At 38.9% G+C, this 16,753-nt stretch overlaps 1 protein-coding gene across 3 annotated transcripts in view; it reads right to left on the bottom strand.

Moving 5' to 3' along the window:
- Positions 1–10,948: 10,948 nt before the first annotated feature.
- LOC120532056 (P2Y purinoceptor 14-like) overlaps positions 10,949–16,753 on the bottom strand; it is a 39,228-nt gene continuing 33,423 nt past the window's right edge. For all 3 annotated transcript variants that reach the window (XM_039757971.1, XM_039757968.1, XM_039757978.1), the window contains exon 2: positions 10,949–13,542. In XM_039757971.1, coding sequence (XP_039613905.1) covers positions 12,545–13,537 — 993 coding nt within the window. In that variant the 5' untranslated portion in view covers positions 13,538–13,542 and the 3' untranslated portion in view covers positions 10,949–12,544. The remainder of the gene's footprint in view (positions 13,543–16,753) is intronic.

Below are 16,753 nucleotides of genomic sequence, written 5' to 3'. Positions count from 1 at the left end.
CTTTTGGCCACGACTGTATTGTTTTTTTTTAAATATTTAACTGTAAGATTTCCTCAATACAACTGGAGTGATGATATCAATTTAGCGAGCACACCAGTGTAGTTTCATTGTTATCCAAGCCCTCATTTAACCTCCAGTAGCATGGGCTCAGTTTGATTCTATTTTGCATACTAGTTCAGTTCTGGTCACTGATACTGTATATGATACGTTGCAGAGTTGTAAAGCTTGCATGTGCGAGTGGTGGCATACAATTTTAGGTTATATTTTTTTAGATTCACATAGATTCATTTCAGTGGATATAATAAAGGCGCTGCGATGGGTTGGCACCCTGCCCGGGGTTTGTTTCCAGCCTTGCGCCATATGTTGGCTGGTACTGGCTCCAGCAGACCCCCGTGACCCTGTAGTTAGGATATAGCAGGTTGGATAATGGATGGATGGATAATAAAGGCGCCTCTCTGGATATTACGAAAAGAAGTTGTTTACCATTTCCCAAATTTGTTAAGCTTAGGCTAATTGTGGCAGAATAACAAAAAGCACAGTGGTTCATCTGCCAAGTAACTACTATGTTACTTAACTCTGTTACTTACTTTAGCATACTTTTCAGCTGTTTGTACTTAACTTGAGTAAACCTCATTCATAGCTACTTTTACCCCAGTACGTTTTTAGCAAGTCCTCGTTACACAGATAAAGCTATTATAGGCTCACAAAAGAGACCTATCAAGTGTTGTCCACTTAGGCTATAGTTCAGCATTGCTCAGCCGCCGCCATATATTATTCAAAAATAAAAGCACAATAATGTGCCTTATTTGCTAGGTTGTTCCAAAGCTTCCCATGTACTGCTAAGACATAGAAACTGAATGTGCATGTTCCCCATGGTTGTATCTGAACACTTTGTTCGAGGTTGTAAAATGTAAAGGTAATTCATATATAATGCAGTGTCTTCTCTGCCTCCTAGCACCTAAAGAAACCTCTACTTTCAAGAATTTGCCTACAAATTTAAAGAAGCCAGCCAGGGAAAAGAAGTTTCCACTGCGGCCCTCCAGGACCAGAGTTGGGCACTCCTGCTCTACATTAAAACATCTTTCTTGTTTATTGCTGTGTCTTTTTATTAATAATGGTAATAAAAAGAAATTGATTTTTTTATTGCAACTGGTTGTGGAGTTAAATTAAATAAAGAAATAGTGAATAATTTGTAGCATATTTCAGTTATCTGCGGTGGGTTGGCACCCTGCCCAGGATTGGTTCCTGCCTTGTGCCCTGTGTTGGCTGGGATTGGCTCCAGCAGACCCCCGTGATCCTATTCGGATTCAGCGGGTTAGTAAATGGATGGATGGATGGATGGATATTTCAGTTATTGTTATCAATTTGCTGCTTAGCTCGGGCGGCACGGTGGCGCAGTGGTAGCGCTGCCGCCTCGCAGTTAGGAGACCTCGGTTCGCTTCCCGGGTCCTCCCTGTGTGGAGTTTGCATGTTCTCCCCGTGTCTGCGTGGGTTTCCTCCCACATTCCAAAGACATGCAGGTTAAGTGGATTGGCGATTCTAAATTGGCCCTAGTTTGTGTGTGTCCTGCAGTGGGTTGGCACCCTGCCCAGGATTGGTTCCTGTCTTGTGCCCTGTGTTGGCTGGGATTGGCTCCAGCAGACCCCCGTGACCCTGTATTCGGATTCAGCGGGTTAGAAAATGGATGGATGCTTAGCTCTATATTTCAAGTTCCTGCCTTTGCATAAAGTAGTGTAGTGTGATACAATACAAATTTAAGACACATTTCAGCAATTTCATGTCTAGTACCAACTGACCCTGTCAGTTTAGTAAATCCTAATCCTACTTTAGGGAAATGCTTCCTCTTGAATGTCTAAAATCTTTCAGCATTTTCGCATCCAGAAACCAAGAAGTATGTGGTGACTCTTTAATGTTTTTTAATTCGTTATTGGATTAGTTCAGTGGCTACTGATGTTTGACAATGAACGGTTCGGCACTGTGGGGATTTTATTTAGCATAACTGGACAGCAGGAACTTAGAAAATTAGCTACTATGTAAGCTAAACAGAAAGCTTTGCAGTTTATGAAGTGCATATATATATATTGTTTTGGTGGAATATTAGAAGTTTCTCTAACTCCAGTTATGTAATGATTAAAGACATTATTTTTACTATTATTATAAAAAGTATTTTATTTTTTTTTACTTGAGTTATTTACGATTACTAATGTTTTTAATGTAATTAGTTTAATGTTTAATTAGTAATGTTAAGATTTGGCCTCTGGCTTGTTACCATACATTTTTAAATTATTTTTTAAACTAAGCTAAAGAGATGCTGCTTTCAACGCAGACTCGAGCATGGCCCACCTCAACTGCCTTTCCGACAAGCTGCAAACTTGAGAAAGGTCACACAGTGAGCATTGTCACAAGAATAGACTGGAGCCATAAAAATGTTTGGGGCAGCCACCTGTATATTGCTCCTTGGCTGCAAAATTAGTATAAATGGTGTACAGGTGTGTACAGGTTTTAGTCCAAGACAGAACTGATTTGCTGGCATAAAGATGACAGCTTTAAAGTAGAGTGGAGGAAGTGACATCATCATTGGTGGCTGGAACCAGAAGTGGTGCCACTGTGGCCACAACCGGAAGTGATGTCTTCAGGTGAGGGGGGTGGGGGGCATTACCGGAAGTTGCATCAATGAAACGGAAGTAACTTCATTGGGACCAGGCAGAATTTCCCGTAACTGGAATCACTCTCCTTCAGGCCCTTTAGCTGTCTCCCATGTGCATGTGTGTGACAGCGTAAAAAATCTGATGGCTGCGTATATCTGTAATACCTGAGAGTATAAGAGACTCTGAGGAATGTAAAGTGGGATATATTAAACATTCCAGTATTCACCTGGTATCAGTGTGATCACAGTCTCCTAAAGAGCCCATTATGCCCTGTCGCAAGACCTGTTAGTTGTAAAATGAAAAGGATAAAAGTACCAAAGGTCATCTGGAGATGGAAGAGGTGCAGATCTTTAGAGCAAGAATAAAAGTAAGGTGGAAAGGATTCAGATCTCACCTGACTTCATATAATGGAAAATGTTCTGTTGCTTTCATGTTTGAAATGTTAGATCTCATAGTGAGTTATGATAAGTTCAGGTACTGTGATATGTTGGGTACTGCAGAGAATGCGATTGCAATTATTTCAGATGCTATTTTAATTCTGGATTAATTTCATCAAAGTGAGCGCAAAAAGCAGCGGACTGGAGATTTTTGTGAATGGGCAATGGTGAAAAAGGGAATATGGTATAATTCAAACTAAACTGCATAATGAAAACATTGAAATGCAGATGAATTTATCCATGTCACAGCCCAGGAAAGTAAGGTACATCATCCTGGCTGAGTCAGCAACAGAAATAATTCACTCTGTACTAATATCTTAATGATGAATAATAATGTTGACTCCAGCAGCCGTGTCACATGCATTTCAAAACAAGTAATCCACTTGAAGCTAAGCATGTTCAGGCCCGGCCAGTACTTGGATGGGAGATAACCAGGAAAAGCTTGGGTTACTGCTGGAAAAGATGTTGGTGAGGCCAGCAGGGGACGCTTACCCTGTGGTCTGTGTGTGGATCATAAACCCTCAGTGCAGTGATGGGGACACTGTGCTGTACAAATGGCACTGTCCTTCAGATGAGATGTAAAATCGAGTTTCTAACTCTTTGTGATCATTGAAGATCCATGGGCATCCTGGGCAAAGAGTTGGGTGTATCCCGATGTCTTGGCTAATTTGCCCATCACTGACTGGTCATTCTGGCCCCCTAATCACCCCCTGTCTCTAACTGGCTAACTATCTCTCCCCCCTTCACCACCTAACAGCTAATGTGTGGGGAGTGTACTGACACAATAATGGCTGCAGGTGGATGCTGCACATTAGTGGAGGTTGAAGTGGCTCCCTACTCGGTTTGTAAAGTGCTTTGAATACAGAGAAAAGCGCTATATAAACATAAAAAGTTATTATTATTATTATGAATCATTCTGATTGCTGGTGACCTGAAACAAGTCAGGCATGTTCCATTCATGGACACTACAAGCTGGACTTGCTCTACCCAAATATAAATGACTGTAAATATAAATGGCACAATCTGACCTCACTGTACTGTCACCTTCAAGTCTGTTATTGACAACAGTAGCACTCTAAAATCCAAGCCCGATGTTATGTGTTTTATTTTGGGTGTTGTTGTTTTTTATTTATTTTAGGAGCATCTGTGAAATGTTAATTTCCACTTGGAGACAAATAATTATAATTTAATCTGGACCTAAATTTCAAGTATCATTTCTGAGTAATTTTTAGAGATAAGACCATCTGAAACATGCGCATTACAGCATTACAATTAAGAATCTTCCAGTTCAGTGTCACTTATTACGTACAGTATATCTTTCATTAACATGATCAAGCAAGAAGACGAAACTGGCCTGCCAGAGATTTCATAAAATTAGACCACAGTGTCTCAGCTCAGTATTGTCATCTTCTTTTTAGCCCTAGTTTGCTTCTTCGTGAGCAGCTTCTTTATCCACAGCATCAGTCTTAAACATTAAGCCCAATGTTTGTTACCATGTATGGTATATACAGGTGTGCTTGGGTTTGATAATCATCCAGAAAACTGCTGGGCTGGAAGCATGTCCTTTTTTTAGTTATTTAAGGAATTAGATTTAACTGTAGGATGTTCTCACCAAATGGCTGAGAAAGCTAATAGAATCAAATCAATGTGTATTCAAAATGCATCCCCCGGGTTCAATATACAGTGGCAGAAATGGAGAATGTCTACCTATTGGAAATTTCTCTTGCTTGCTGATCTTTATTAGATCAAGTAGAGGAGCAAACTGATAATCCCATTTTGGTAGAAACCTCTATGCGCGTGAGAACTAGAAGACTACTTCCAGCTCTAAAATGTATTCCAAACTTATGTCTTGTTATAGAGTATCAAGTTGAACAAAAATATATGTGTTCTTTTTCATAGGCAAATAGATTTGCTTTTACTGAAACATCAAAAATGGTTCACAAATGGCAAGACCCATTACAGTGCTCCCAGTCAACCTCTCACATTAGCTGACCCCTAACCTCCAGCATTCGTAAAGACTCAAACTGCATTTGCAAAACTGAAAAATGAGGTCTGAAAGAAACATAATTAGCAAGTGTAATTTTCAAATGTGCACAATGAAGATTTATGTTATTGAGTTAATAAAACACACATAAGCTCTCTTGCCTTGGTCTGTGAAAAGGGAGATGAGATGATCCTTCAGTTCATTGCCCTAGAGGAGAGGCAAAGTTAAAAGTTATTGGGGCTAAGGGGATTAAAACATAGTTTTGTCTTAGAACATAGTTTTTTGATATACATGTACAGCTTTAAACAACTCAGTGAATGTACGCCTTCACTGGTGTGAATCCTTAATTAGGCCTGGGGAAGTTAACATTTTTGTGGCCTGTTTAAAGTGTTAAAAAATATTGTCACCTCCAGGGCCAACAACAAGGCAAACGCCTCTGGCAGTGCTTCAGTCAGGTTGGCATTTCATGTTGGTTTTTTTCGTTTTGTTTTTTAACATTACAAAACAATAATACTGTAATGATCAGACTGGAGATGCAGACGGCCATGAGGCTGGACAGCTACTGAGTATGGTGCTTTCAGAAGGTGCAGTGCATTTTATAAAAGAAACATCTGAGCAAAAAGAGAAAGTCCTGGGAAAAAGAGTGGAAGGAGCGCGAGAGATGGGATGGAGTGTGGAAGCTGCTGGAAGAGGGAGTGGATGAGAAGGAGCATTGGAGTGAACAAGTGAGTAGAGGGGAGTGAGAGTGAAGCAGTAGTATGTTTCTGGGCTGTAACACTGAAACCAAAGACAGTACAGAGGGGTTAGACAAGCCAGAGTGCGATTAAAGTTAAGGAATTTACAGAGTTGCTTTTATGTCAGCTTCTCTGAGTAGTCCCGTCATCCTTAGACAGGTCTCGACCACCTGAGAAGTGTGTCTCTCTCAGGTCAGGACCCAGGAGCATTACACTGTTATTTCTACGGTGCAACAGTTGAAAAACACTTGTGTAGAGTATAATTATCAAGTTGTTGATGGTAAACAATAGATGATAGTATTTACAGAGTTTTAACACAAGTTTTAACGTTTGCCCATTTAAGAGATTCATATTATTTCAGTTAAATCAGTCATCAACAGTGCATTCGAAGTCAACAGTCATTTCAATCGTGTAATTTTTACTTTGACAAGTCTGTGTCTCGTATGCTATGCCAGTTTGAGAATTAATTGGCCTTGTTTTCTTACTGCTTTCTTTCAACTTGACTTTTAGGAAGGCATTCAAATACTACTTGCTCAAGTGGTATTATGTTAAAAGTTCAGGTTTCAGGTCATTGTTGAAGTGTATTTTTTTATATTCTTTTGTGTTAATTCTACATTAAATGTGTGAATCACTGTGTATGTACTTCATGATGTATGTATTAATTTTATAATTACATGTTTTAATGTTAGATGCGATTAATCACGATTAATTGCATACATTTATTTGTTTAATAGCTATTTTTTTTTGTAAAAAAATCCCTATCCTTCATACAATTATATAAAGTTTTGTAGCGATATAAACAAACTTTGGTGTCGTTCAATATCTCAGATTTCTGGGAGGTTGATTTATATCGTTAAATATCATTATATTGCTTCAGGGTGCTGGCCTCAGGAATCTGGGATTAGTCCCAGCATAAGTCACTGTAACTGTAGAGGTATATATCTGTACACTGATTTCCTTCCACATCTCAAAGTTGTGCGTATAACATTAACTGGAGACTGTAAATTAGTTTGCCGTTGGTATGTTTTGATTACAAGTTGAATTTTTTAGTCATTACTCACATTTCTTTTAATTTTTGTCTGTGTTACATTGGCTGTGGTGTGTGTGTGTGTGTGTGTGTGTGTGTGTACGTGTGTGTTCACCCAGTCAGGGGTGCAGCACAGAACTCTGGGTCGTATATACAAGCAGTCTCTGTGGGACACTCCCTCTCAAAAACATACTTTTTATTCCAGACTCAAGGCCCCCCCCCCCATGGGGCTCTGGGTATTCCTTACCCTTCTCCCCCTCACTACAATGCTCATGCACCCAGTGACTGACTGGCACCCTGCGTGGGTGTTATTCCTGCCTTGTGCAGGTTGATTGCTGAGATAGACTCCAGCTGCCCCTGCCCTGGATAAGTGTGTTAGAAAGATGGATGGATAGATGGATGCACATTTTACAATCTGTTTTAAAAAATGCATTTGATGAAGATAAGATGCAATAAATCCTCATTCATGCAATAGTATCAGTTCACGATTTAAACTAAGTTATTACTTAAAGGAGCCTAATAGGCTTGACTGAAATGTGAAAATAAAGGGAAAGAATGAGAAATAACAGCCTGTATATTATCAGTAAAGACTAGTTTCAATAGAGGAGTTGGATGGATTGAACAGCTATGCCCACTGCAGCCCTCCATTTACTGAGCTGGTCGGGCAGAATGTGTTGTGTCTCTTCAGTTCACATTAGGGAAACAAGGGGCTTTTTTGTTGTCATTTAATAACAAATATATAGATTTAAAAAAATGTAATGAATGAATAACAAATTACAAGCTTTCTGATATGCATAAAACATTTTGTTTCCAGTGTTTACAGGGGCACAATGTTTGTAGCTGCTGTTTCATTGATCCATAATGCTGAGCTCAAATCCCACAGCTCACTTTCCATGTTCTCGTCTTGTTTGTGTGGTTGGTCTTTCAGATGCTCCAGTTTTCCTCCCACATTCTTATGAACACGTGTGTTAGCGTGCGTGAGTGGGACCTGCGCTGGACTTGTGCCGTGGCCAGGACTGCATCCTGACTTTCACCCAATGCTGTCAGGATTGGTTCTGACCCCATGTGACTCCAAATTGGGCCAAGGGAGTTTTTCTTTTTCTTTTTCACAGTAAATATTAATACTCATTAATGTTTTTTCAACTACCTCTTTCTTTTTGCAAAGTGAAATGAGTGACGTTTGCCTGTTTTAATAGAAACAGCCTTCTGTTAATAAAGGGAACTTGTTACTTTCCGAAGAACAGATCTGGTTTCACAACTTGGATGACGACATTAAAAGCTTGACTAGAAGTTAAAGATTTACAAGTTTCTTTAGAGTGTCTGTTATAAGTTTGCAATTAATAAAAGTTGAACATGGGAACATAAGAAAGTTCTAGCTCTTCTTGCCTGCACTGGAATGTTTCCTATTGTCCTCATTAATTTATTTGTAGAAATGTCACTTTCAGAAGAGAATAAAGAAAAAACAATTTCCATCCAAGCAGAAAAACCTCTCAAAGTTCAGAGCAGTTATATTTTTGTATTTTTCTGGTAATTGAATTACATTGACATTAATGCAAATGGACAAAGCACACTGACAAAGAATGAACTTGTCTAAGAAATTATAACATGACATTCTCAAACCCATTTAGCCCAAGTCAAGGTTGCAGGGGTCAGCAAGGGGAGTGTGGAAGATGAATGTTCTCTTTGTTCCCTTGTACTAATTCATGTCTAAGAAGTAAGCTTTACGAAACCATATATTATGTAAAAGCATGCTTTGCTGAGCAAACAGAAAAGTATTTGTCCAAAGGACTCAAGGTCTAAGCATTCCACACATGAGTCTGCCTTATCATGTTTTCCCTTAGTTTACATCTGAACGCCATAACAAAGGGGCCAAGAAATCAAGATGCACAAGGGGCTCAAGGATTGTGTATAATAAAAGTGCCGACTGTTACATTTTATAATGATATTAAATCACGCATTCTAGGGGTATAAAACTGGACCCCACCCAACAGACGGGGTTCAGAAGAGCCCTGACGCTGTCATGTATATTTGATTGTCTGCTTTTCTGAAACTCTTCTCACTGTGACGCTGCAAAATAAAGCTGCTATATAACCACACCTGCTGTCTTGTCTGAAGTCTTCGTCCACAGGAGCAAGGCAGGAAACAGCATTATGCAGGAGTTAGTCTGTCACTCGGCCCACTCATATCCACATTGACAGGGACAGTTTACAGTCACTAGTCACCCTACTCAGCATTTCTCGAGAATGTGAAAGGGAAACCAACAAAGACACAGGGAGAATATGCAGACTCGACTTGGACAACTCCCCTGTGTGGAAATGAAACCCTAGATGCCAGATCTGTGACATCATAGCGCTGAATGCTGTGCCTCTCTGCCCGAGAAGATAACTTGTAAGAAAATCAAACTTGAGGCAAGTAGGCTGTCCAGTCTGTGAAGCAAGTCTCGTTGCATTTTGTGACATTTACTAACTCCTTGAACTAGCTGCTTGGCATTTCTTGATGTTGTCAGGTTTTCTTGATGATTTTATTGAACTATCCTTCTCAAAGTGCATCTACAAACAACCTAACTTTTTACTGATGTAGGACATGTTTTGTAATTCAGTTAATCAAAGTGTTTGCCATGTTGCTTGATGTGCAGCACATGCTGTAGACTAGCTTGGAAGTGTATTTTAAAAAGATTCCAGTGACATTCATAAAATGTGTGAATCCCCCCTGCTGTTCTTTTTATTACTTTAAATAAAAAGGCTAGGCATTCTCTCATGTAAAGTAATGGTAAACTATGCCATTCCATTTCACAAACACACACTAACCCATCTGAGCCAGTAGATGTTTTACACTCATTTGGTTTATAGCTAGGAAACAGCTACAAACAAAGTCCTGTGTTTAAGCAGTTTTTCTTCTTCTTCTTCATTGTTTGTTTGATGGTATTGTAATATTGATTATGTAGGTAGATAGATAGATAGATAGATAGATAGATAGATAGATAGATAGATAGATAGATAGATACTTTATTAATCCCAAGGGAAAATTCACATACTCCAGCAGCAGCATACTGATAAAAAAACAATGTTAATTAAAGAGCAATAAAAGAGCAGTGCAAGTTAAAAAATGCAAGGTGGAGAGTGTGAGGCAGGTATAACAGTCTATAATCTTGTGTAGTGTTAGTGTTTACCCCCCCGGGTGGAACTGAAGAGTTGCATAGTGTGTGGGAGGATCGATCTCCTCACTCTGTCAGTGCAGCAGGACAGTGACAGCAGTCTGTTGCTGAAGCTGCTCCTCTGTCTGGAGATGATATAGTATTTGTTTTACTTTATGTCTATTACCACAAAATCTATTTTTTTTTTTTTTTTGCTAGTTATCCATTCTTTTTCAGATGCATTTAATCAGATTGCAGGCTTACAGAGGGCCAAGTCAGAGGGCCAGGCAGATGTGTTGGGGTCCCTGTCTATTGCAGGGCACAACTTATACATGTCCAGACTTACTCACTCTCTCAATATAGAATTGCTGTTTATCCAGAAACACGTTTGGGATGTGTTAGAAAACCAGAGAACCTGCAGAAAAACTTATATAAACATGGGGAGAAAGGCAAAATACACACAAGTAGTTACTGGATCCGAAAGCTGTGAGGAACTTGTTATTATTACAATTATTATTTATCCATCAATTATTAATCTTACTTAATCAAGGGTTGGTGGTAAAGCCAACCTTGGTAGCACAGACCATAATCAACCATGTCTGGATGGGTGATCAGGGCAAATTTAAACACATCCAGATCCATACTCGCCCCTCTCAGTTTAAACTTACCAGTTAAACTTATACCACAGAAAAGCTTATGCAGACAAAAAGACAAACGGTAAATATGTAAAATCTGCACAGACAGTGAACAAGTCTGGAGCTGATGGGCTATTATTATTATTATTCTACACCCTCATAGTACCATAAAACCTTTTTTTCCCATAATTCTTTTTCTTGGACTACAACTTACAATGGCTTTTTAAATATGATATCATAAGATTTCAATACACTAAGGATAAACAATATTATCAGATTCTTTCTTTAATTTACAGAAATACTTAAGAATAACCCAATTAATCAGGTAATATTGCATAGCAAAAAGTAATGAAGGGGCTGAGGTTGACATTTGTTTTGAAGAGGCTATATGTTAAAACTTCTTACAATATTTCAAAACATTTTACCATATCCTCAAAGTTAATGTCTCATATACTGTACCAATACACCAGTACAGCAAAAGTGTTGGTGGACAATCAAAATGATTTTAGGAAATTTCTTTTTTAAAATGCCAGTCACCCTCTGTGACCTTATATAGGATTAAACAAAATTGATAATTGATATCTGAATGGACATCCAATGCCTTATTTTTGATTCTTATTTGTTTACATGACTCTTCATTAAGTGAGGTAGCTGCAGTGTGATATTTACATGAAGTTTAACGCAGGAGCCTTACATTGGCTGCTTTGAAAATACATTATTAGGGCAGCAGCAAATTCAAACAGCAATAAAATATTACTTAAACTAGACACAAGCACAAGGCATTTGGGTTGCTTAACAAACAATAATCAAAGGTTTGATGCTAAATACTGCAGATAGCACTGTTGTCTTACAGATCTGATGTCCTGGATTACCCTGCATCTCGATCAATGTCCATGTGGTATTTGTACGTTCTTCCCATATGATGCATGGATTTTTTTCTTGTTAGTCCTGTGCTCCACCCACATCCCCTGAGATGTACAGATTAGGTGAACTGGTCATTGTGTGCATATTTGATCCCTGAGATGAACTGTTAGCATGTCTAAGGCTGGGGTTTGCTTCTACAATGGCTCTGCCTCCCAAACCCCTGAATTGTTTGACAATGAATTGACCTCAGTAGATACAATATATTGGTAAACTGCTTTTATCTAGCCATGTATTAATGACAGTCTTAACTGTTAAATGGCCACTGCTAAATTCATAAATCATTCCAATTTTCAAGGTTTATGACAAACTATATTGTATAATTGTACCCTTCTTACATTGTTGTATTTGCTTTTCTTCCTTGAATGCCCCAATCTTAACATGTTTCATTGCACAGGTAAACTGGGTGTCTAATGAATATGGAAGGCATCATCCATTCATCCTTCCAAGATTTTTTCTTTAAATCAAATCTATCCAAATTTTTTAAATTAATAATTAAAGTATTACATTTTGTAAACAAATTAAATTAATTGGCATATAGTATTCATTTATGAATTTTCAATTTCTTCTGTAGGAAGAATGTTCTATCAGAGTTGCTATGTCTGACTCATTCAAGGTAAGGAATGTGGGTGTGGGTGTAATGCCATCTTCTATACATGGTACAATGAACTGTAGTTAATTATCACTACCACTTTTGAGAAAGTTATTTCCCACTACTGCTTTACAACCCCAGAGTCTGAGTTTAAATTAAGTTCAAATTGTGTGAATACTTCCATCCCAAAGACACCCATGCCAGGTTAACTGGTGAGTGTAAGTGGCTGACACACCCTCAAGTTTTCGGCCTTGTGCCTGATGGACATTTGAGCAGACAAGATCACTGCTCCTGCGCCACTGGAAGGGTATCAACAGGACATGATGCTCTGAGTTCAAATGTGAGGTTCCAAACTTCTCTCAAGACAATCAGGAGAGATGAATTCTTAAAGACCTTCTGCCGTCCGCCCTGAATTGTCCAGGCTCAGTAATTCCTAGAGTATGCTTTCACTGTTTGGAGAGCAAGGTGTCCTGTTACTTACATCAGCTTCAGTTTTGGAAAACATTTGCATCAGTAATCGTCGAAATGTTTTGCACAAGAGAAAGTAAATCATAGGATCAAGACACACATTCATCGCAGATAAAAACAGAGTGCCTTCTTTGAAATGAAACAACAGGAGCTGGCCTTGATAGCTGAATGAGATGCCAGTTTGACTTAATGTGTAAGGAATCCTGCACACGTGGTAGGGGACAAAGCAAATAATGAACACGATCAAAACACTAAAAATGTTTCGATTGAATTTTCTCCTTGTGACTGAGTTATCTCGGCTGCACTTTTTGTAGGATTTATAGATTTTTACTGCAATGGATGTATAACAAAATAACAGAACGATGAAAGAAACCCAAAAGATGATTATGCAGAAATAGGTAGAAACCTTATGCCATTTCATTCCAAGACTACTCTTTAGTTTAAAACAGTGTTTAGAAGTTTCTTCTGTTGGAATTTCATTTGTTAAAATACTGTTTGGCACAAGAAGAATGAGCATCATGAGCCATATTCCTGCTGATAGGGATTTTGAGATAGTGACACTCTGAATAAACGAGTTACCCGAATTTCTGACCACTTTTATAAAGCGCTCCAAGCTTATTAATGCCAGGAAAATTATTCCAATGTACATGTTTAAGTAGAAAACAACAGCAGAGTAACGACATACAATGACGCTGAGTTGCCAGTTCCCAAGACCAAAGTCACTTATGATCTTAAAAGGAAAGGAGAGTGTCATGAAAATATCAGCGGCAACCATGTTCTTGAGGTAGATAGTAAAACTAGACTGATTGGAAATTCTGAAGAAAATCCAAGCAGCCAATGAGTTTAAGACAATTGCCCCACAGAAAAGAAAAAGATACAGTGTTGGCAAAATCCTCTTCATTAAAATGGTGTTATTGAGAGCTGTGGAGTTGACATCAGTAGTGTTTAATGGAGCCATGGAGCCTTCAATTAAAAAAAGGAAGGGAGAATTGTTTAGTACAGATTTAGATATGGAATATTTTACACTCTACAGCAAACTTGCCAGTGTTAAATTAATACTTTAAATGTTGTGGTAGATAGGGGGCGCTCTTGCTCCCTTGAACCCCTGTCCACGACCTCAGACACCAGGTAAAAGTCCAAATATTGACTTTATTTTCTTGCCACAGTGCACAAAGCACACTCTCCACCACTATACTCATAAATACAAATAATAATTACAATAAACCAATCCTCCAGCTCCGAGGCGCGTTACCACCCTTCCACCCAGCTCAGCTCGCCGTCTGGGAGCTCCCACAGTCCTTTTATATTCCCTGACCCGGAAGTGTTCCTAATCCCTAGGCCATGTGACTCTTAATCCCTTCCGGGTCAGGTACAAGTTCATTTCTTCATCCCGGAAGCCTGTCGCTCTTCCAATGACGAACTTCCGGGTCATAGGGCACAAAGAAGTCTTCGGTCCTCCCTGCAGCTCCCTCTTGTGGCCCCCATGGCATCCAGCAGGGCTGTTTATAAAAACTCCATTGTCCATGATGCCCTGCTGGTCTTCTGGGGACCTCCATGCTGCAAGGAGGGCTACACCTGGCGGCTTGGGGGTATTGGCCGGGATTAACGGCCGGCCATCCTCCACAATGTTTCTATGGCTCTGCTCTTAAAAAAGTAAGCAGTTAAAGCAAACGTCATTGCTAACCCATATCTATGATCCTCCAAAGGGAACTCCACCCTCCACCCTCCCCAACACCCTGTAAGATGATTTGCAGTGATTTTCAATGTAAAAACACCCCTCAGGATGATGTTCCATGGTGACTGTGGGTTGTGAAGACACAAAAAAGGCAAAATTGGCTAGTGAGAAAAAAAAAGTTTAACAACCACTGTTCTAAATGATCCAAACTTGCACTATATTTCTCTCATAAATGCCAGTTAAATGTTTGGTGGCCTATAAAGTACTTTCTCTTGACATTCTGGCAGTTTTACTGGGAGTGTGGAAATTCTTTCATTCATTACTTTATTCATCATTTTAGAAATCTAGTTTTTCCAGTACAGGATCTATTATATCTAAACTTGCACCATTAGGGCTTGTGTGGGATACCATTTGTCAGAGGACCCATGCATTTATTAGGGAAATTAACATAACAAACTGGTACACATAAGACATGCAAACAGCAAAGAAACAGTCATCAAGGGTCTCATTTAAAGAACTGTGTGTATATTCGAGCATGAAAATATGTGTCCAGCAAAAAAACAGGAAAGTGTGTATGCAAAAAAATTATAAAACCTAGGGTATGCAGATTTCTACACAATTTACCTTTATAAATTACAATCATCTTGTAAATGTGTGTATGTAAACGTGCCTTGAAACCTGCCCGGTTGCCACTCCATATACCATATGGACTATACAAATCAACATAAGCAACTTCAATGGCTGGTAAAGCAGCCTCTTTTCCTATACAACCAATCATATGGTGCTCTCAGCAACTTAGTGTATAAGAACATGTCTGGTAATATCTGTGTCTTGAGGGTTGGGCAGAGACGTAAGGTGCCAGTGTGTAAGAATATAGCCACTATCACCTGGCACATATGATGACATGATTGCTGTTACAATGAATAGTACAGGCCATATTAAAGATGGGGGGATTCTACTAGTTACCTTACCAACAAACCAGCCACCATGTACAGTACCATCACATCTGCAAAATGTACTTTGCATTAAAATAAATGAATTATGGGTTAACTCAGGCCATTGAGACACGACATTTGTCAGTCACATGCTGGCATCACAGATGTCTTGTGTGTTAGTAGAATGTTACTGCTATAGTTAACAAAAGTTACAGTGGGTAATAATGGACCCGGAGCTTGGCTGAAATATTTTTGGCCTGAGTGCCAGTTTCCTGAGAAGTGACAATGGGTAGAAAATATAAACTGACAAAAAACCTTAAAAGTGCAAATATGCAGAATTGCCACACTTAAAAGGAAATTAAAATAGATTCTGTACATCACATTTAAGGTTTAATATGTTTATCTCACTGCGTTGGGCTGACGCCCTGCCTGGGGTTTGTTTCCTGCTTTGCACCCTGTGTTGGCTGGGATTGGCTCCAGCAGACCCCCGTGACCTTGTAGTTAGGATATAGCGGGCTGGATAATAGATGGATGGATGTTTATTTCATCAAGGCACATTATAATAACTGATCATTGATATAAAATATTATGCACGTGAGTCTTCATTTAGCTGATTTCACTACATTTCCCGACTTTATCAAGGTTGTCATCATTTTAGGGTTTCTCTAAAATGTTGCGTATGGATGGATGGATCGAAGTTGCTGGAAATATATGCCCATTCTCCAATCAAGTTTTCTTTTATTAATCCTGACTTTTATGTGGAAAGCTGTATAATCATATTTTGGGCCCCTTTTGTGTGTATGCAAGTTTTATAAATCTGATCCCTGGTCTGATCTTTAGAGTTATGATGAGGCAGCAGCATTTACCACTCCACTTGTCTTATCTTTCAGTTTTAAGGTATCAAATATTTTAATCAATCTATCAAAACATCTCTAAAATCAAACATCCAAAAGTACTTTATTTTAACTAAAGTTAGGAAAATCTTATTTTGTAAATGTTAGGTTCTTAAACTATGGATTGCGATCATGGGTCACATGTGGTCTGCTTTTGGGTTTCGCAGAATTGCGAATCACAATAGTACTGAACCAAATAATGATTGGCAAAGATTATTGAATTCTCTGAAGTGATTGTAGGCTGCGAAGACACAAAAATGGCAAAATTAGGTCATGAGAAAAAAAAGTTAAATAACCACTGTTTTAAATGATCCAAACTCTGACTATACATCTCTGATAAATGCCAATTAAATATCTAGTAGCTTGTAAAGTATTTTTTTTTAACTTTCTGTGGGGGGTGCGATTAAAACTGTTATGAAAACTCGGGTCGCAAATACTTAAATGTTGAGAAACGCTGATTTAAGTGACTCAGAGAGTGTGTTCATTAATATGCCCTTTTTGGGGTTAGCTTCTGCCTATCACTTGATGCTTCTAGAATAGATGCTGGCTGTCCAATCCGGAACTGAATCAAGTGAATTGGATAATGGACTGAATGGTGAGTGGATTGCATGTATATTGGCTTTAAGATAACCTACTTTATAGGTGTCATGGTGGTGCAGTGATAGTCCTGC

Source organism: Polypterus senegalus, chromosome 1 (assembly GCF_016835505.1).
Source record: "Polypterus senegalus isolate Bchr_013 chromosome 1, ASM1683550v1, whole genome shotgun sequence".
Lineage (NCBI taxonomy): Eukaryota > Metazoa > Chordata > Cladistia > Polypteriformes > Polypteridae > Polypterus > Polypterus senegalus.
This window is presented reverse-complemented; position numbering and strand designations above follow the sequence as displayed.